The 23,130-nt window shown below is 35.9% G+C and overlaps 1 protein-coding gene across 3 annotated transcripts in view; it reads right to left on the bottom strand.

The window, feature by feature from the left end:
• The window catches only part of TOPBP1 (DNA topoisomerase II binding protein 1), a 61,446-nt gene extending 38,896 nt beyond the window's left edge, over positions 1–22,550 (bottom strand). Inside the window, exons 1-11 of one of the 3 annotated variants that reach the window (XM_058552894.1) lie at positions 22,461–22,550; positions 21,751–21,841; positions 19,649–19,783; positions 18,010–18,153; positions 17,011–17,192; positions 15,580–15,776; positions 13,929–14,108; positions 13,029–13,198; positions 11,190–11,353; positions 10,794–11,041; positions 427–743 (exon numbers count right to left, since the gene is read on the bottom strand). In XM_058552894.1, coding sequence (XP_058408877.1) covers positions 427–743; positions 10,794–11,041; positions 11,190–11,353; positions 13,029–13,198; positions 13,929–14,108; positions 15,580–15,776; positions 17,011–17,192; positions 18,010–18,153; positions 19,649–19,783; positions 21,751–21,834 — 1,821 coding nt within the window. In that variant the 5' untranslated portion in view covers positions 21,835–21,841; positions 22,461–22,550. Of the gene's footprint in view, positions 1–426; positions 744–10,793; positions 11,042–11,189; positions 11,354–13,028; positions 13,199–13,928; positions 14,109–15,579; positions 15,777–17,010; positions 17,193–18,009; positions 18,154–19,010; positions 19,141–19,648; positions 19,784–21,750; positions 21,842–22,460 lie in introns of those variants that run through there. The other 2 variants (XM_058552903.1, XM_058552912.1) reach the window with 2 other exon arrangements.
• Positions 22,551–23,130: the final 580 nt, after the last annotated feature.

Genomic DNA, 23,130 nt, shown 5'->3' with positions numbered 1-23,130 from the left:
TCTTCCAATGTATTAGTTTTTATTTTTTTCCTTTTAATTCTTGGAAAGTTAAAAAAAAAATCAATGGTGAAATTACCAGTGATAAGCCAACAAGATGGAATAATACAAAAGTGCATGTCATGCTTTGGTTGTGAGCAAACAGGGAAGACTGAAATAGTATGAAATGACCTGGAGTAACTTCCTAAGAAGGAATGTTGCTGCTGTGGCCTCTGGGAAACAATAACCTCTATTCCACCAGGATTAGGACCAAGAAGCTTGCACATTTTCATATTTTAGAATTTCCTTTGCTAAAAGCAAAATATAGACAATGCTCAAACCCAAACATCAATTTACCTGAATTGAACTGCCTAAGAAATACACATGAACACTCCTGGCGTTCAGATATCCTTCAAAACTATATTCCAAACTTCTACAGTGTTTTCTTACCAGCCAGGTGTTTGTAACAACTTCTCCCACAGTTGCTTCCACTTCACACCCGAGCAGAGGAACCACAGCGTAATCAGCAACAACTCTGCTCTGAAGGGACACGATTTTTCCAGCATTTTCTCTGATGATATTTGCAATATTAGATTCATTTTCATTACTAAAACCCAATACAAGGAAACTCTTTTGACTAAATAAACCTTCTTCAACAACTGTGGAGGCATCAGGGAGGCAATAACTGACAGAAGACTGGTTTTCTTCTTGAAAAGAAATATGAGTAGAATCATTATAGGGCCCAACTTCAGACTTCGCAGCTTCAACTGGAAAAGAAAAAGAAATGTTTTCTAATAGATAATTTATCTTTATAGTTAAAGTTTATTTCCTAGCAAGGATATTAAGGTAACATGGAACCTGAGAATTGTAACCACACATACAAAATTAAGGCTTTATAAGTACACAAAGAAGAAAGGATGTGAATCCACTCCATCTTCTGGGTTACCAAGAGTGTATCAGCATTACGATCTTCCACTAGGAAGGACAACAGCAATCATGTTACTGTTCTAAGCATTCCTAGTGTACTAGAAACTCTAATCCCAGTTGAAAATTATGAAACTCCAATAACTCCATAGGCCTGTGTTACTTCCAAAATTGGTTTAGATAATTCACAACAGAATTATCAAGAGAAATATCATCAAGGAAAATATCATCAAGGAAAAAAAGAAGTAACAGGCCTAAGTAGCCAAGCCTTTCACAAGGAAATAACGGTATAAATGCACTAATAAGAGAATTATGCTTACTTCTCTTTCAAAAATCCCTAAAACGTTTCGTATTGAAATTGGAGCTACTTAGCTTCTATATAAATTTATGAAGAGGACAGCTGATCAAGCACCCAAGCAAATAGTCTCAACTATTTCATTTTAGGATAAAGTTGGCTGATAGATGGGTAGCAGAAGAAAAAAACATAGCTATATAAAAATAGAAATGTCAATAACTAAAATACACAGTGACCAACATGCAATAAACATCGTCAAATTGAGGTTAAAAGTTTAAGGGGTAACAACTTAGTATGTTTTTGAAAACTCTCTAGTGGTGCTGTGTTGGAAGGTAACATTCTACGGCAGAGATTGGTAAACTACAGCCTAAGGGCCAAATTGGGCCCATGGCCTGTGAGTTAAGAGTGGTTTTTACATTTTAAAATAGTTGTAAAAACAGAATAAAACAAAATAGAACATGTAACAGAGACAGAATGTTGCTGGCAATTACTATCTGGACCTTTACAAAAAAAGTTTGCCCAGCCCTGCTTTTATGGGATTCCGATGAGCCTGGATGCTATTCAAGGATTCTTTTTTTTTTTTTTTTTTGGGAGGAAGATCAGCCCTGAGCTAACATCCATGCCAATCCTCCTCTTTTTCCTGAGGAAGACTGGCCCTGAGCTAACATCCATGCCTGTCTTCCTCTACTTTATATGGGACGCCGCCACATCATGGCCTGAGAAGCGGTGCATTGGTGTGCGCCCGGGATCCAAATCCCGGGCCACCAGTAGCGGTGCGCACGCACTTAACCGCTACCCCACAGGGCCGGCCCCCAAGGATTCTTCATTTACTCCCTTACACAGGCACTGTGCCTAAGTGCTTTATATGCATGTAATTAACACTCATGATACTGTGAGGTTCACACTATCGGTATATTGACACCCTTTCTTCAAGAGGAATCTCAGGCTTAAAGAGGTAAATAACTTGCCTAAGGTCATAGTTATTAAGTGGTAGAAATGAGACATAAACCAAAGTCTGTCTCACTCTAGGGTCTATAACATTATGCTATAGTGCCATCTTCTTATTTCTATCCTCATCTCCAACAGACATTAACATTTCCATTTTTAAACTAATTACCGCCATCTATCTATCTATGTATCTTATAATTCCTACTTAATACAAGTATTTAAAATGGTCATATTGATACTCTGAAGAAGTATAGCTTTGTCTAGAGCATTTACTAATCAGTAGATCAGGAGGCTCTTTGACTGTCAGTTTCATACTATAAGATATAAGGGATAATAATATATTTATAATTTATAGAGATATATGAGGATGAGTAAGCTTAGCTGGAAATAAAGGTGACATGATACTATAAAACATTCTGGAAAGTAGTTTTTTTAATAGCTATTCTTAATATAAAATGTAAAAACAATTTTTTTGCAATTATAATTATTTTACAATCATACCTGTAAGAACAAAAACAACTCTGATGTCTATATATTGTTGGTGAGATGGGAAGCAAGAATAAACCTAGTGGAATTTTAGACTACTACTATAAAAAACAACTAGAAATACTACGTTCTTATAAACTATAAGTAAAACTCTCAAGTTATTAAGAGAATCAGAATAAATTAACATGTTCTACAGCAGTTCTTTCCATTTATTTTAGCGGTAAAACCCCTTTTTCAAACAGATTCCATTCAGAAGCACAATAGACACTTCTTGATAAACCTATTATTGAAAAAGCTCTCTCAAATCAAAAGTAATTTTGCTTTAAGAAGTAACCGTAAAATACTTGACTACATTCTTTTTAAGGCGCTTGGGGATTCACTGAGATCTACTGTCACTAAATCCTTTCAAAGTCAGTAGACTACTAGCTGCCTTAGAAAGGAAGGTTTGAGAGGGGCCGGCCTGGTGGCATAGTGGTTAAGTTCGGCACACTCCGCTTCGGCAGCCTGGGTTAGCAGATTTGATCCTGGGTGTGGACCTACACCACTCGTCAGCCATGCTGTGGCGGTGACCCACATACAAAGTAGAGGAAGACTGGCACAGATGTTAGCTCAGCGCTAATCTTCCTCAAGCAAAAAAAGGGAGGACTGATGATGGATGTTAGCTCAGGGTGAATCTTCCTCAGAAAAAGAGAAAAAAAAAAATAGGAAGGTTTGAGAAACTAATTGCCTGCCTCCCCCAAGTACCCTTGCTGAAGGATAATTCATAAAACTGCTTCCAGTCAGTCTGTGGCTTCTTTATACTAAAACATCCTAGAAAATTAGGATGGTCTCCTGATATCACACACTACAAAAGCATAAGCAAATGGTCTGACAAAAACCAATTTTTCAGTACACCATGAACAGAAATAGTGTGGATAAAAATTAGGAATACTGGAAATTCCCTTTTAGAAATATGGTAGGCTAGACACTTGAAACTCTCTCACTATAAAACACTTGAAAACAAAGGATAAAATATTAAAGGCATCCATGAACGCACATCTGAGTCTGCGAGAAAGCAAGGGAAATCCTCAAGGGCTACAAATGAAGTAGTAGCATGAATCCAGAGCATTAAGTGGTTACTAAAGCTACTGCTTACCCTGAACCTATTTTGGCAGTAACCTAGACCCTTAGAATTTAAGGATATCACATGGAGGTATAGGAGCCAAGCCTTTGGTTTCACACACATTAGAGGTGAGGCAGAGTATACCCTGAGGAAACAAACCAGAAACCCTAAAGAGAAATGCCTTCAGTAACAATGTAGACCAAAACCACTCAACCAACATCAAAAATCCACCCTGCAAAAAGACAGGACAAGTACAGTGGACTCTGGCTTTGGGTCAAGGGGGAAAAAACATCTCTCTTGCAAATTTGTCATCATAGGCTGGTCCTCAAAGTAGGTTAGGGTACAAATTTACGCTAGCCTGCTGGTCCAAGAAATGCCCAGCCAATAAACTAACTTAGAGGCGTCCTGAGTTGGGAAACTCCTAGGCTTCTGGCAGATTTAAACATGAACCTTTCCTGGAGAAACAAACTCTCACCCCAGGCTTCTTAGAATTCCCACAGTCCTAATAAGAATGAGTTTACAATAAATATCACAAAACATATGAGGAAACCAGGCACCATGAACAACAATCAAGAGAACTACGCCTCCTCTCCATTCAGATGTTGAAATAGGTTTAATGTGTTTCAAGAAATAAAGAACAAAAAACATAAATACAGAATAACAGACTATTAAAAGAACTAGAACTTCTAGGAACTAAAAAAATAATTATTGAAGTTGAAAATTTAATGGATGGGTTAAACACATTAGGCAAGAGCTAAACAGAGAAATAGTGATTTGGAAGGAAAATCTGAAGAAATCGCACATAATAAATCACAGAAAGACAAAAAGATGAAATCAGAAGGACAGGTTAAGTGACCCATACAGAGAGCTAATGGGAGTTAGATAATATAGAGAATGAGGGAGAAGTAATAGTCAAAGAGATAATAGATGGTTTTTTTTTTAGAACAAAGAAAAAAAAATCTCACTAATTCTCAGATTCAGAAAGCACAATGAATTCCAAGCAGGACAAATACACGGTAAAACTCTAGAACATGAAAAATAAAAGGAAGATGTTAAAAATAGCCAGAGAAAAAAGATCAATTCTGTACAAAAGAATGACAATTAGACTGACATCTGACTTCTTATCCAGCAGCCACTGACACAGATGACAATGAAATAATATCTCCAAAGAGCTTAGAGACAGTAACTGTCTAGAACTGTATACCTAGCAGAACTGTCTTTAAGGACAAGGGCAATATATAGACATTAACAGAAACTAAAGGAATTTCTAAAGGATATATTTCAGGAGTAAAGAAAATGATTCCAGAAGAGAGGTCTCAGATGCAACAAGAAACAGGGAACAAAGAAATAGCTAAACATGTTGGTTAATCAAAACAAATATTGACCATATAAAACAATAATAACTATGGCTAATTGTGAGATTAAAAAAGACAATGAAAATACTAAGCAAAATCAGAGAAGCTGAGTATATTAGTGAGTGGGTGTGTAGGGGGTGCAATTAGTAGTGATGTTGAAGATAAAAATGTTATAAGGTTCTTGTATTATTCAAAAGGAAGATAAAAATTCTAATTAACTTTAGATTTTAAGTTATGAACACATTAAAGTTCCAAGGGTCAAAAAAACAAAAAAAGAAGAAAGAGGAAGATGGGCAAGGATGTTAGCACAGGGCCAATCTTCCTCAGCAAAAAGAGGATTGGCAGCAGATGTTAGCTCAGGGCTAATCTTCCTCACACACACACAAAGAAGTTCCAAGGGTAATCACTGAAAATATAAATAGTATGTATAACTTCCAAATCAATAAAAGGAAAGATATGGAGTCGGGAGTTTAGGGTGGGAGGGGGGAAAACTCAATCCAATTCAAAAGAAGCAAAAATTGTCAAAAAACAAGGAAGCATAGAAAAATGGGGCAAATAGCACAAAATAAGATGGTAGAAAATAATCAAAATACACCCCAAATAACAATAAATGTAAATTCACCAAATTTGCAGTTAAAAGAAAAAGTCAGTCACACTAGATAAATACTGTCCCACATGAGGCAGGGACAGCTGTATTAATATCAGACAAAATAGATTTTAAGTAAAAAAATATATGTATCATTAGGAAAACAAGGATAACCATGTAATAAAACTTCAAAAAAATATAAAAAACTAAATTTGACAAAACTACACGGAGAAACTGACAAAGCCACCATTATAGTGCAGGAGTTTAACACATCTATTTCATTAATTGATAGATAGAGCCGACAAATCTTGATATCACATACATATATAGAAACCTCCAATCAATCATGGAAAATATTTTTCAGAGGCACAGAAGAACATTTCTGAAAGCCACCTCCTAAATACCTCATAGACCAAAGATACAATAAAATTCAGAAAATATTCAGAATTGAACAATTACAAAGATGCTACATAAAAGATCCTGTGAAATGCAACTGTAAGTTAGTACTTTTAGGCAAATCTATAGACATAAATACTTAGATAAAAAGAAAGACTATAAAAAACAAACAAATTATACAACTTCAGAAATTAGAGGAAAAAAGAGAAGAAAACAGGATAAGAGAATAAATAAATGAAACAAAAGCAGAACAAAAAGTCAAAAGTTGGTTTGTTAAAAAGACTAATAAAATTGGTCTTTAAGTTTCTTAGAAAAAACAGCTTCCCGAAATTGATTCAAGAAGAAACAGAAGAATCAAATGGTCCCATATCCATTAAAAGAATCAGTATTGTACTACAAAATCTTCCTCCAAAGAAACACCAGGACCAGTTAGACAGATGAGTTTCACCACACATTCAAGTATCAGAGAACTTCAATCTTACACAAACTCTGAGATTTACAAAAAGAGAGAATAACTCGCCTATCCATTTTATTAATTAATAACAAAACCCAAAAAAGACAACATGAAAAGGAAAATTATAGGCCAATCTCACACTGAATAGGTAAAATCCTAAATAAAGTATTAGTAAATTAAATATAGTAATGTATAAAAAAGATAACTGTATCACACCCAGAAAAATTTAAACTTGATTTAACAACATAAAATCTACTCATATAATTTAACACATTAAAGGAGAAAAACCATATGATCATTCCAATGAGTGCAGGATAAGTACTTAATAAATATCAACACCCAGATCAAAGCATTAAATAAAAACAAAAACTATAAAACTCTTAGAAGAAAATGAAGAAGAAAAGCTTCATGAGATTGGATTTGGAATGATTTCTGGAATATGACACCAAAAGCACAGACAACAAGAAAAAAATAGATAAATTGGACTTCATCAAAATTAAAAACTTCTGTGCATCAAAGGACACAACGTAATAAAGCAACCCAAACAATGATGATATTTGCAAATCATATATCTCATAGAGGATTAATTTTCAGAATATATGAAAAACTCCTACAACTCAAGAACAAAAAAATCAACCCTAAAAAATAAAGGACTTAAATAGACATTTCTCCAAAGAAGATATACAGATGGCCAGCAAACACACGAAAAGATGCTCAACATCATTAATCACCAGGGAAATGCAAATCAAAACCATATTGAGATACCACTTCACATCCATTAGGATGGCTTTTATTAAAAAAATAGAAAAAAAATGTTGGTGAGGATGCGGAGAAGTTGGAACCCTTGTGTGCTGATGGTGGGAACGTAAAACGATACAGCACTGGGGAAAACAGCAAGGTGGTTTCTCAAAAAATTAAACATAGAATTACCATATGACCCATCAATTCCACTTCTGGGAATGTATCCCAAAGAACTGAAAGCAGGGACTTGAACAGATATCTGTACACCAACCTTCATAGCACCATTATTCACAATAGCCAAAAGGTGAAAACAACCCAAGTGTCCATAGATAGACAGTTAAACAAAATGGGGTATATACACACAATAGAATATCATTCCACTTTATTTATTTATTTATTTATTTTTTTGTGAGGAAGATCGGCCCTGAGCTAACATCTGCCAATCCTCCTCCTTTTGCTGAGGAAGACTGGCCCTGAGCTAACATCCATGCCCATCTTCCTCCACTTTATATGGGATGCCACCACAGCATGGCTTGACAAGTTGGGCGTCCGTGCGCACCCAGGATCCGAACCGGCGAACCCCAGGCCGCTGCAGCGGAGCGCGTGCACTTAACCGCTTGCGCCACCGGGCTGGGCCCCTCATTCAACTTTAAAAAGGAATGAAATTCTGACACATGCTAAAACATGGGTGAACCTTGAACATATTATGCTAAGTGAAATAAGCCAGACACAAAAGGACAAATATTGTATGATTCCATTTATGAGGTTCCTAGAGAGTCAAATTTATAGAATTAGAAAACAGAATGGTGGGTGCCAGGGACTGGGTGGAGGGAGGAATGAGGAGTTATTGTTTAATGGGTATAGAGTTTCAGTTTGGGAAGTAAAAAAGTTCTGGGATGAAGGTAATGCCGTGTGGGACAACAAAGTGAATATAATTAATACCACTGAATGGTACACCTAAAAATGGTTAAAATGGCAAATTTTATATTATGTATGTATGTATGTACGTTTTACCACATTTAAAAAAAATTGAATACTCAAAATATTATACAGAAAAGTTTAAATTAATATGAGACAAGATAATATTCAAAATATTTTTTTCTTATATACTAGCAAACAGTTCAGAAATGTAATTTTAAGGGTGCCGGCCCCGTGGCATAGTGGTTAAGTGCACGCACTCCACCTCTGGCAGCCCGGGTTCAGATACCGGACACGCACTGACGCACCGCTTGTCAGGCCATGCTGTGGTGGCGTCCCATATAAAGTGGAGGAAGATGGCCTTAGATGTTAGCCCAGGGCCAGTCTTCCTCAGCATAAAGAGAAGGATTGGAATGGATGTTAGCTCAGGGCTGATCCTCCTCACAAAAAAAAAAACAAAAAAAAAGTAATTCTAAGAGATATGAATTAAAATATCAAAAGGAACAAAAACACATAATATAGATAGAAAACAAGAAATTAGTAACAGTTCTAACATAGCATGTCTAGGATGTTATGAATGTAGCTATTATACTTTACTGAAAGACATTAAAAAAAGATAAAACTATATGGTGACAACTATATTCATGGATAGGTAGATCTTTTCATTGTTAAGATGTCAATTCTACCCCAAATTATAAATTAAATACAATTTCAACCAAATTCTCACACTGACTTTGTGCAAATTGACAAACTAATTTAAAAAATGTGTATGGAAACAAAAGTCCAAGAAGAGTTAAGACATTTTTGTAAAGAAAATTGGAGAGTCTTTTCATCTCAGATAATAGAACATATTACAAGGCTATTATAATAAGACAGTTTTTCAGTGTGGTATCTTAATGGAACAGAATAGAAAGCCCAAACACAGATCCCCACATAACAGACTCTTAATAAATGACAGAGGTGGCAATGCAAATTAGTTGAGAACGGATAGACTATTCAATAAAAAGTATTGAAAATAAGTGATTTTCCACATGGATAACGTACAATTTGAACACTTCATTATCAAATACAAAAATCAACTCCATCTGGGGCCGGCCCGGTGGCTTAGCGGTTAAGTGCACGCGCTCCGCTGCTGGCGGCCCAGGTTCGGATCCCGGGCGTGCACCAACGCACCGCTTCTCCGGCCATGCTGAGGCCGCGTCCCACATACAGCAACTAGAAGGATGTGCTGCTATGACATACAACTATCTGCTGGGGCTTTGGGGGAAAAAATAAATAAATAAATTCTTTAAAAAAAAAAAAAAATCAACTCCATCTGGACTGAAGACATAAATGTGAAAAAGCAAAAGTTTAAGACTTCTAAAAAATATATATAATAACTTTATGACCTTAGGGTAGGAAAACTTACATAAAAGAGAATAGCACAAACCACAAAGGAATAGATTGAAAAATTCAACTACCTTAAAATATTATGGCCAAATAACACTCAAAAAGATGCTCTACCTCATTAGTAATCAGTTATGAAATTAAAACCACAATAAGAACATATTTCACACTCATCATATTGGCAATAATTTCAAGCCTTATAAGAAATATTACACGTTGAAAGGCTATGCAACAACAGGAATTCTTACTTGCTGTTCTTCTAGTGCCAAGTGGTAAACCAAGACAAACACTTCAGAAAGCAATTTGCCTTATGTATAAAGTTGAAGATGTATATATCCCATGAATCAACCACACCCACCCTAGAAAAATTCTTGCTCATGTGCACAGAGACATGCATAAGAACAATCCCAGCAGTACTGTTTGTATCGGCAAAAGAAAGACACAATAAAAATGTCCATAGGTGGGAAAATAGATAAACTGTGGTATGTTCATATAGCAGTGTGGTATATTCACAACCAGTTACCTGGATTGGATGAATATCTCTCATGTTTGGGAGAGGGGAGCAAAAGAGTACATACCATATATCATTTATATAAGCTGAAATATACAAAAATACAACAGTATATTGTTTACAGATATATACACAGGTTGTAAACTATACAGAAAATGAGGAGGGATTCAAAACAGGCTTTTGGCATAGTGAAATATTCTATTTTTTTATAGCTAGTTGTAGTATATGCTTACTCATCATATTATTCTTTATATCTTTTTTGGATTTATCAAATATTTTGTAATAAATCTTTTTTAAAAAAGAAGAAATGTTGCTCACAACTCTTCACTGGCATTTTCCCTTACCATACTGAGAAGACTACATACTGAGGTGGTAGTCCACAGAGTAACACTGTATGCATTAAAGACCACAATAACCAAGTAAGAGGCATAGTTACAAGGGTAAAATAAAACTTGTGCTGCTACAAACTCACACAAACCAAGTGATGCCAATATATAAAATAGATCGAAGAGGAGCCAGTGAGTTGAAGAGAGAAGAGGGGGTCAGAGGGTTCAGAACCCCTCAGTCTTGCCTGCTTAAAAAAAGAAACAAAACTTTAAGGGAAGAAAAAGTTTAGTTTAATTTACCTAGAAAACCCAGCAAAAATCACATATGTATGTATACTGCTACTAAAATATTTCTTAATGACTATAAATAGTAATCAACTATTTCTTACCTATTGTTGGGTTATTATTTACATATTGAGAGAGAAGATCTTCATCAGCTTGTTCATGCTTTTCAATAGGAGTGAAGTCTTTCTTAGAGATGCTGCTGTTCTTTTTTAAAAGGGCTGTTTTACTTTCAGGTTGATCTGACACTGGAATTTCCACTGGCTGGTAGTTAGCGTGGATATATGGCTCTTCAGGAAGCATATAACCTTTACTAAAACACTCTAGCAACCATTTTGCTCCCACTACATGAGGCCTACAAAGATAGTACATAGTTTATATTAGTTTAAACTATAAAGATCGTCATTCCACATGCCATGCAGTTTCCATAATGGCATGGATATGCAATTTTAAGAGAAATCATTACAGAGTAGAAATTGCTTTGAATTAAAAACTGACAAAACCTGTGGGCTGATTTATCCCAAAACTGCTTCAATTCCTCATCATAATCTCCCACAATAACATGAGTTACATCTTCATTGAGCTGATTAAAACGAACTCCACCTCCACTGTTAATAAGCCTTCTCAGTTTATCTAGCTTTCTGCCACTAAATCCGCAAAGATATATCTGCAAAGAAAGAAAACATTCATTTTAGATTAACGCATTTAAGATGGCTTAGTTCTCTCAATAAAAACACATTTATTAAAAATATATATCTAAATCCATTGTGTATAAATAAGACAACTCTTGTGTATATTTTTAAGTATATTAAGACATGGAGTATATTCTGAAACTTTGACTTTTTTAAACAATTCTGAAATTTTGATTTTTATCACTCTTTCACAATCTCATAGTATTATTACTCTTCACAGTGTCTACTTTATAAGTATTTTGAGGCTTTAAATAAAATAGAAGCCAGAATACAATATTTTCTGAATATTAGTGCATAGAAATTTCTAAAATGCAGGTAGCTTCTTACACTATAAAGATTTTACTACTCGCAAATTTTAAAGTAAAGTGGAGTTAAATGTCTGAATTCAGAAAACCTAGGTTTAAATTTTGGTTCAGCTGCCAATGATTAACCACATGACCATGGCAAGTTACTTAGGTTCTTTAAACCAATTTTCTTACCTATAAATTGAGGTATCTTTTTCACAGAGTTGATTAAACAAGAAAATTTAAGTTAAAAAGCTGAGCACAATGCTTTGAGGATAATATGTATGCAATAATTTAACTATCACTATGTATATATTTAAACCAATTTAATCAATATAAAAATCTTTTTTGTCTGTTTTACATAATGTGTCTTTAAAAGAATTTCTTAAGAATGATAAATCTATTCCTAACTGCATTTATATCCCAAACTAAATAACCTCCATTACTAGAATATATTTTAACAAAAATTGGGAATCATACACTTCCTATAAGAATAATTAAAAGTCATATTCAGAATTAGTGCAGTCTAGGATAGAAGATTACAAAAGACACTTTCTGTTCTGCCACTAAGCTGATAAGTTTTAAAAGTATAGAAGGGTAAGGTAACTTGCCCAGTTTCCTTTCTTAGCAATATAATAGGGTTAAATCTTTGCTACTCTTTGAGAACTAACGCATAGCCTATTCATTCTACAAGTAGGAACACATTAAGTAAGTATTTGGCTCTAGGAGATCTACAGCATATCATGTTTCCATCAAGGCACTTATAAGAAAGCCATTTATACACGAAAAAATTAAATAGCCCAAGGGATATTAAACAAAGCTGTGGGTCTAATGGTTGGGAATATAGGCTCTGGAGTAGATGGCTGGCTACTTAAAGTCTGTGTGACTCTGAACAAGAATTTTAATCCCCTAAGTCTCAGCCTCAGTATAATATCTACTTTAGAGTTATTTGTGGGAATTAAGTGAGATTTTATACAACACATTAATAATATATATGAAATGATTAGCACAGTATCTAGCATAATGTAAATACATCATAAATAATAGTTATAAATAAAAATCCCTTAAGTGGTTCAGAAACTACTTTCCAACTAAGTAGATGGAAACATTAATGTAGTTAGGAGGGTTCAGAGAAGAGTTAAAAACTGATACGAACTTTGAAGGATGACAGATGAAGGTACATCCCAGGGAGAGGGACCCTGACAGCTGAAGGATGGACATGGCCTAATCAGTGCATCTGCTTAGCTAGAGTGGAGGGTTTATGTGGATACGGAGCAAGCCCAGCTCTGAGGGGTCTTCAAAGTCAGGCTAGGAAGTACTAATGTTTACTATCACTTTCTACATTTATTACATAATAAAGACATACCCGACAACCATCTAATAAATCTTCAGGTGCCTGAAATGCACTGACATCCAGATTTTCTAGATTTTCAAGTGTAGGCTCCACTTTTCTGTTAAGAACTGAATTACATATTGATTCATTTATGCAACTTGCATTGATGTTGGAAATATGGCTGACATCTGAAAGAGTACGACCTACATATTAAACAAAGATGTATAAATTTACGGAGGCAAAGTAATTGTGATTACATATTTTCCTATAGATTAACTTTTCTTAAACACAAAGGGCAATAAACAATTTCCAAAGAAAGAGTCAAAGGTTTTTACTGAAATCTTGGGGGCAAAGTATGAAAAGTGAAAATGAAAGTAATTAACATTCATATCTTATTTAAATGAGAATATATTTAATACATTTTTTTAATAGCGGCTTGCTTCCAATAAAAATCTGAAGTTGTTGGCTTTAAGGTCCAGGAAGCTTACATTTGAAAAAATATCTATAACATCTGCAAAACTGCCAACATGGCACCTACAAAACAGAAATGGTTTTAAATTTTATATGAATACAGATGATCTATAACAATTGTAGTGAACTAATAAAGAAAATGTACTAATATTTGCATGTCAGTCAAGTTTTAAAAAATTAATTCTTTTAAGTCTTTATCTATTAGTATTCTTAATTTCTTTAATCATCTTTTACCTTTTGCATCACATGCATCAGTGTATGAAAGAAAAGTATGCTTTCATTATAAAAAGAAATACCAGAAGTTCTGGACTAATATTTTATACAATTTGGTTATTTTATTACGCAGTTATGCCTGGAAGCATTCCCTACTATATCTTACTGATCCTGGTAACAAATCAATTCTTACATAAAAAACTGATTGCCTTCAAAATGATCCTTTACTTTAATCGCAATGAGACTTACTATCAACTGTGTTGATCTGGCCAGTAGGAGTTGAAGTATCAGGCATAGTCCTTGTTTCTGGTCTAGGCTCTGTCCTGTATATGGATTCATCCTGACAAAAACCTTTCTCAACACTGTCAAAAAACCATTTTGTGGTCACACAGTGTACATTCCATCTCTTGGCACATTCATATTTTTGACCTATTGTGTTCATTAAGAAAGAGAGAGAGAGAGAGAAATGCAAACCATTAAAATCTATCTTGGCAGAAATATTCAAGTTATGATAGAGTATAAAAAAAAACTTACCACAAAATTAGTTACCAGTAATTATTCTTACTTTTAAACAGTATGCTATGCAGTGTATTAAAAAGTAATATTTTAAGTTATTATCCAATTATATTTTCTATGTGTTGCATAAATACACATGCTATGTGAGTTGATCTTTTACAAAACTGCATAAAGACAGAGGCAATTGTGGGGTAACTGAAATAATATTTGATTTGGTTTGCATAGAAGCTCCATCACTTAATTTCTTTAAATGAGTTTCTTAATCTGTAACATGGGGACAACTCACAGAACAAGACTGTGAAAACTGTAAATGTTTGCGATATAAAAAATACCAGCTTTGAATAGACTACTCCTATGTCAACAGGATTCTACTTGAAGTCCAGGATAGACAGGAAAATGGATAGATAAATAAATTATATTAAAAATATGTATACTTTTATTGCCTTAAAAAACATTTAACATAATGTATTTTGAAACAGTATCAAAGAGAAATTGAGGTCAATATGTAGTAAACAATAACATGAAAGTTTTTTTTTTTTTTTTGGACATTGAGAGCCAAGAGATGAACCGCCTTCAGATTGAGAAAATCAACAGTAGTTAGAGGCTCTATTCACAATCATAATATCATAATTGGCCATAGCCAAAGTTTTGACTTAAGGACAATTACCAATTAATTTTAACAATTTTTTAAAAAATTTTATTTCTTACCTAGGTAGCTTAGGAAAAACACAGCATAGGTATCAGAAGAGATAATAAAAATGTTAACAAAACTCTTCTCTCATCTATTTGTACATATTTTGAGCATTGGTAAAAAATATTCTCCAGAATAGATATTAAGGTTATAGAACACCAAAGTTAACAGCAATTTTAAGGAATTCTTATTGATAATGTATTTTTCTTCTTTTAACTGCCTCATGTTCTGCAAGGTGTATTTTCAAGTTAAAACTTGTAGTTCATTCAGTAAAGCTGATACATTCAATTAAAAACTAAGCCAAGTCTTTTAAATTTGTCACTAGAAAGAAATGTAATTTAGCTGTATCTATTAGCTTTCTTGTCATTAATGCAAATTTCTTGCCTCTTAAGTATTTGGTAACTGTGTAGGGAAATTTTTTCTAAAAAATCAAAAGATCTGATAGTAAATTTAGATAAAACACCACTGGAAATTTTTATTTCTTTAAATTTACTCAATGATCTGGATAAACACTAGGAAAGTCATGTAATTTTTCTACAAATTGTCAACCAAACTATCTTTGCAAGATATTAGGGAAAAAAACTATCATACTAGATTTATGACACATCAGAAGCAAAAGTTATTCTGTAAAGACTTTAAAACGTTAAATACTAGAGAAAATTTTGCATTTGTCCATTTGGGAAACAGTTTTACCTTTTGGTTCTTGCACAACGAGGTGTGTACACTCATTCATTTTCAATTGTCCCATGTATTGTCCTCCATGCTTAACTGTGAGTTGCTGAACTGCCTTCCTCTCTAAGCCACACAAGCCAGTCACACAGATTATGCAACCAAGAAAAATAGGACACTTGAAGTCTTCCATGTTTATATCAGTGTATCTAGCTATTTTTCTGGGGAAAATAAATGATAAAAAGGGAAAAAAATAACATATTAAATATACCAGATAGTTTAAAATTTACCAATGGAATGACAAACAATGGAAATATCACTAATGCTGCCTCAATTTTTACGATTTTAATCATTTTTAAGGGAAACTGACAAACACACTCAGAATTACACTAACTGCTCATCTAGCTCAACACCATGTCTCTAGTAAAAAGTAACGTTTCAGATATAGTCTCTCAAATAAAACTGTTTTAAGGGAAAGCATATATTTCATTAACTCTTAAGTCCACGCTGGTCAAAGTGGTATATTTTCCAAAATTGAAAGTCTGAATCTCTACTTAAAAATCCAAAGGTTCTCTGGTTGCCTACTAAAAAAATGGACTTTTTCTCCTTCTATCATACTATATAAAAAATAAGCAATGATTTTTGGCAGAATACCAACAACAATATCATTATCATCCTGTTGCCATGCTAGGCAGATGTGCTGAAGAACCAGTCAGGCTGGGAGTGAGGGTGCCAACGTGGAGACATGTTTAGGACGTACCGGATGGTATTGAAAGGAAGATCAGAAAAATGCCTATTTAATTCAAACAGTGGCACCTGGACTTATGGTTGTTACTCTAATTTTAGGGGAAACTCAATTCTGTCCCTTGAAATAGGCTCTAAGCTCTATGAGGGCAGGGATGCTCTTCTGTTTTGCTCACTATGTATATCTAATGCCTGGCTCAGGTCAGGTACATAAAACGGGCTCAATTAACATTTATTGAATGATCACATCTCAGTTAATGGCTTACATAAGTTTATATTCAACCTCACATATGCCCCCTTTGGGAGGGAATATGACTGCCAATATGGCTAATTTACTCTCCATCTTAACATATGTGCACAGTATTGAAGGATAATCCAACATAAGAGCAACAGTTGCCACAATGATTTTCTCAACTATTTTACAAACATTTTCTGCTGAAAACAATTTTATCATCAAAGCATTTCTTACCCTGCAGCTAATGCTAAACCCCCAGCCCGTTCTACCTATCAATTTATACCTTGACAGTGAGAGCTTGGAGATTCTGCTCTTTTGTTTTCATTGGAGAAAAGAGTAATGACCTCATTTTTGTCTCTGAAGAACAGATCCAAAGAGGATACCATAAAACCTCCCCTATGAAAACCCACAATATGCCAAAATAATTGAATGTATCATTTTTTCAAATCTAGAAAATATCTAAATGTCTTTCTTACTTCTCTTGTGACTTCTCCCAAAGTGTTTTTATCCAAGAAGGAAGCAAAATAGGTTTCTTTAGGTTTGCAGCAACTAAATATTTTTTGCTACCAACTTCTCCTGCAATTAGGTGAGTTACTGACATATTAAGGTCTCTGTATACACGTCCACCCATCATTTGAACATATTTATGAACTTCTTCCTGCGGCCCCAAAAGAAAATATATTATTAATACTGAAGCAAACAATCCCGCTTCCATTTTTTATATAATATCCCATAAATATCTTTTGTTGTTGTTAGTTTGAATGCAAAAATGTTTCTCACCACTATAAAGTTAAATAATTAACCAAATTACTTATTATTATTAATACTGAAGCAAATAATCCCGCTTCCATTTTTTATATAATATCCCATAAATATCTTTTGTTGTTGTTAGTTTGAATGCAAAAATGTTTCTCACCACTATAAAGTTAAATAATTAACCAAATTACTTTTTGAAAGATAAATATGAATTATAAATTTTATATATTATTTTCCTATATTTATCTTTCAACTCCATGAATTTATTAAACTGCTGCTTCTAGAATAAACATTATATATTTAATATTCTATACATATATTTTAAAATATATAAATTATATATATAATATTTAAAAATACATATTTTATATATCTCTCTCTCAGAATCATTTTTTTTAAAGATTAACCATCTATGGTGGAAAATGTAAGTGATTCCAAAACAAACTCATCAACTATCTAGGGCAAAAAGTGTTTCCTTTTAATCAAAATCAGTTTCCTTTTAAATCAAAACAAAAACTTCAGTGAGTTTTCAGTAAAACAGATTCCACCATATTCAATTCATTAAAAAATTTAAAAAGATATATACTGTTGTATATTGACTTTGTTATAAGTCATGAACACCAGAAGTGCAAGGTCTTTCAAAGTATTTCCCACACAGTGAAAAATTAAGTGTTGAAATATATATACATATAGATCATGACAGTCCTCTCAACACCTACCCTTTTGTCTTTTTCCAGGCTTGTACAAGATATGGTTACATCAGACATAACCATATTATAAACTGGATGTTCAGCTCTCGGAACACATCGCTGGTGGTGCATACAAAATATGACTACTTGAGGACCAACAATTCTGCAGCCAAGCTACAAAAAAAGAAAAAGTTTAGTAAACAGGAAAAGGCCTCCAGTCTTACAAAATTATATTTTGTAATATTTACCAATTCTTTACAGAAGTTGATGACCACTGCAGAAAAATCACCAAATTATTATAAGAAAAAAATAAAGACTATTAAATAATTTCTCAGACACACTACACATTAAATAAATACACACAAAAGCTAATAAAACAATGCAGGTTATCAAAAGAAATAAGCTTCAAGAGCCACACTCACTCAAAGTTGCCATCAAAATTTTAATCTCTGAAACACATTCTTAATAACAGAGGATATGAGTAATAGTCTTATGCTATAATAATTAGCAAATATCCATAATACTTTTCAAATGAAGCACCCAGCCAATGAAGCAGTTTAAAAGTATAGGAGACTAAATAACCCTCCTCTAAAATACTTATGTCACAAAAAAATACATAATCCTACGCAGTTTCTACATTTGTGTTTTAAAAACTTTGTCTGCAACTTAATGTCTTTCCAAGCAAGATCCACAAAGACTTCTCCTAAGATATTGCAGGTTACTCAAAAAATGACTTCTCATTTTCATTGATAATTGAGTTAAGAAAGATGACAGTCTTGCTCATCGTCAGCACATTCAAGCCAGACTAAAAAGTCTATAGTTGCCAAAGTCACCAGGGCATGACTGATTTAAATATTTACAGGGTAAATGATTACTGCTATTTTTTTGATCAGCCATAAAAAAACTGAGTTTTTGATGCTATTCATTCTGACAAAACATGTTATTTCCAACAGGAGGGTGAGACTAGCAATGCTTTTGGCTAAGGTGGGCACAGACCTTCCATAAATTGTACAGATACTGCATCTACCTACTCTTCTATGTTTTCGTCTCCTTCAAACAAGAATCACTTCTTTGTAATCTGGATGGAATTACAGCCAGTTTACTTTTATTTCAAGGCTTCTCTCTTGTCCAGACATCAAAAAAGTAATGAGTCAGTAGACTCTAGAATCAACAAAAAGAAATAAGATGGCTCATTGGTATATTAGCAATATTCACCCCCAAAATGCTTCCTTTTAGCTTACAATTTTTCAGACCCTATACAAGGTACAGGTACTAAAATTCTGCATGCAAGAGCACATAGGAAAGATGGTTAAGTACGAAGCGTTATGTGGAGGGCCTTTCCTACTCTTTACTGTTTCTCCCTGAAATATCTCCCAATCAAACTGAATTCAAGTACAGTAGAACTCTATCACTGAAATGCTCCATTACTATAGAGCTCACTTATACTAAGTGAAGTTAAATCCCCTGAAATATAAAAAGTACATATAACAAAAGCCTATTATAACATAATTAGCCTTTAAAAATATCATTCTGATCTCCCAAAACCAAAGGATTCCTCTGGATGCATAATATGTGTAATATTTCATGATCAGTAAAGAACTTACATCCACTGAAGCAAAAACAAACCAAAAAACAGATTGCCGAAGGAAAACACTAAAAGTTAGCAAACCTTTTTGAGGTGATCAAAGACAATGCCACTAAAAGGGTCACAGATATAAAGTGATCGATCATTCTCCTTTATCTTCAATGCTTCTTCTTCTGTAATAATCTGAAGATATTCTTCTGATTGGAACTCTTTTATTGACTGAAAGAAAAATGAAATAAGAATGCACCTGAAATTATTCACCTGTATTTAAGTTCTACGAATTCTATCATCAAACGCCATCTCAAATCCAGCCTTTTCCCTATGAAAGCTATCATCATCTCTCACCTAGACCTCTGCAGACGTCTCCGAAGTGGTTCCCTCTCTCTCCCTGGCCCTAAATCTGTTTTCCACACAGCAGCTAGTAATCAGGTCACGTCACTCTCTGCTCAAAAACTTCCAATAGCTTCCCACCACACTCAATGAAATCCACATTCCGACAACGGCCTACAGACCACAGAGTCTGGGCCCTGCCTATCTCCCCACCCTGACCGTCTGTCACTCGCTCATCCCTCTTGCTTAGTCTTCTCTAGCCACTCCTGCTTCTCTTCTAGGCCTGGAACAAGCTAAGCATGACCTCAGGTAGAGGCTTTGCTCTTGCTCCTGCTGCCTGGAATACTCCTCTCCCAGGTCTTCCCCTGACTTAGTCCCTCATTTCAATCAGATCTGCTCAAATGTCACCTCCTCAGAGATGCCTTTCCTGATTATGCCTTCTGAAATACCCTTTCCCTATCCCTCTAGTCTATTTTATGAAGAAAAATAACATTGATATTATGTAAATAGTGTTTGCCTTTCTCACTTATAAGAGTGACAGTTTCATGGTCTAGCGGGTTTGCCACCACATCCTGGCACTCAGTAAGCACCTGTTTTCTGAACAAATTTTGAAGTCCTTATGTTAAATAATTAGAATGATCTTTTTAAAACAATTAAGTCAGATCATGTAACCCCTCTGATTAAAACCCTCCAGTGGCTCTCCATCTCACTGAAAGAAAAAGCCCAAGTCCTTACAATGGACTACATGGCCTCTTTACTCTTATACTTTGAAGCATCCCTTAATATTCTCCTCCCATCCGTTGCTCACTACACTACAGCCACACTACGTCAGACAGACTCTCCAAGCACTTTCCCAGGGGCTTGTGTATGGTTGTTCCCTCTGCCTGAAACCTTCTTCCCTAGATATCCACATGGCTAACTATCTCACCTCCTTCAAGTGTACTCAAATATCATCTTCTCCATAAACGCTATCCAGATCACACTCTATTTAAAATTACTCTCTCCCTTTTCCTTCTGCCCCCACAAACATCCTCCAGAACCCCTTAACCTGTTCTGCTCTTTTCTCTTCCCATAGTACTTAGCACCTTGTAACATACTATATAGTCTACTCATTTATCGTGTCTGATTAATGTCTATTTCCTCTTGCTAGAACAGAACATAAGCTCTGAGAAAGTATGGATCTTTGCCTGCTCTGATCACTGATGTATCCCAAGCACTAGAACAGCGCTTATCAGATCACGGACATTCAATAATTACTTGCTGAATGAATGAACTTTAAAGAAATACCTGCTACAACAGTACTTCCTAAACTTTAATGTACACCGAGGATCACACTGAGGATCTTGTCAAAATGCAGATTCAAATTGCTAAGTCTGAGGTGGGGCCCCAGATTCTGCATTTCTAACAAACTCTCAGGCCATGCGGATGCTGCTGAGGCCTGTGAGTAGCAAGGCTCTACACTACCCTACAGCCTTCCATATTACACTGTAAAAAATGAAACATACTTTTAACAACCAGAAAATGAAGTGTAACCAGTACATGACTGACTTAAATTTTTTCAACACACGAAGGTCTACTCTGGGTAGTAGACAAAAGAAAGCAACTTAATTTTTAAGAACAGCAGGCGTGCCACTTTCAACAGAAATGTCATAATAGATTTCAAGTCCCCCAAAATACATAATAATGATATACTAACATCAATTCAAAAATATGTTAACAATGACGTAGCTATAATAATGTAGACTACAGTAAAACTATTATAAAAATAAACTAAGAATAAAAAGCCCAATAAATAAAAAACACTAAAAAAAAGATGAATTCACAGCATCAAACAAGACATTCCCAACTATTCTTACCTCAAGAGCTTTAAAAAAATATTCAGAATTGTCTGAAGACTTTAAAAACTTCACGAAAAACGGTTCTTTGTCATTTCTGGACATTTTTGAACTGTCAAAATAAAGGAGCCATTAACAAGAACGACAACACATTAGATATGAAGTGACATGTTTAAAGCACCTATTCTTCTGTGCAAACAAGAATGCCTAAGGATAGACATTCTGGCCTTGCACAGGAACTCGTCCACCACGTTTGTAAGAAACGCAGGAACGTGGGCAAAGTCAAGGAAAAAGATGAAAACACCAATCTTTGCAAATCAGAGAACGAAATTAATGTCTCTAAATTGAATACACTGAGGGCCTTTGCTATGGGGCTCTAAGCCCCCAAGCCAAAGGACATTCAATTGCACTTGGCTTAAGGATACACACAACGAATCTGTCCCTGTGGGTCTCCCCGGCCCTCGAAGCCTGTCCACCCTCGGTAAACGGACATTAATATAAACATGGAAGCCACTTAGCAAGGTCATGCCCCCTAAAAGGCCCGCCGCTCCGGCTCCCCAGCTCCCAGGGAGAGGCCTGGCTCTCGGTCCAGCCGCAGCCACAACCCTCCGGCGCCCGAGTCCCACCCGCCGGTCGGAGGGCCGGTTACCAGTGCCCCGAGGGCCAGAGGAGGGGTCGCGCCCCCCAATTGTGGTGGCAGGGAGCTGGGTCCCGCTCCGGGCCGCACTGACCTCGCCGCAGCCTGGGGGTCTTCGGGCGGCGGGTGGCGGGAGTGCGGCCCGCCGGACGGCGTCTGGGGTCGGGCGCGCCCCCGGCGCACCCCCGCCCCCGGCGGCGACCGCGGCCCGAGGCAAGCGCAGAACCCGGAAATAGCCGAGGCCGGGAACCGACTTTCGCGCCAACGCGCGGACGTGCCCGCCTCTTCCGACGGAAGTGACGCCACCGCCGCTGCGGGAGGAGGCCGGGGATGGCAAAGGTGGTGAGGGCGGCGAGTGCCGTGCCAGCCGGCGGAGGGCTGCTCCGGGGCTTGGGCCGCGTTCTCTGGGGCTCAGGGCGTTGAAGGGCGGGCCGGGCTCCGCTGGGCATTGGTCCAGGCCCCACGGCTCAGGGGGCGGGGCCGCGGGCCAGGAGTACCTTAGAGGAGGTCCCAACGCAGGGAAAAAGAAAGCCGGGGGAGAAGAGGGTTTCCTCAGTTATTACACCTGCCGAATGCCAGGCAGTGCGCGAGACCATGTGTTATCATCCAGAGCAACTCTATGAGGCAAACAGCGTTTTACCGATGTAAAAGCGGAGGCTTAGAGAAGTCAAATGATGTGTCCCAGGTCACACAGTAAGTGGTAGAATTAAGATGGCATCCACCTCTTTTTGACTCCACGGACTGGGTTCTTTCTCCTCCAATAT

Source organism: Diceros bicornis, chromosome 2 (assembly GCF_020826845.1).
Source record: "Diceros bicornis minor isolate mBicDic1 chromosome 2, mDicBic1.mat.cur, whole genome shotgun sequence".
Taxonomy (NCBI): Eukaryota; Metazoa; Chordata; class Mammalia; order Perissodactyla; family Rhinocerotidae; genus Diceros; species Diceros bicornis.
Note: the sequence above shows the minus strand (reverse complement) of the source record. Positions and strands in the feature narration are given on the sequence as shown.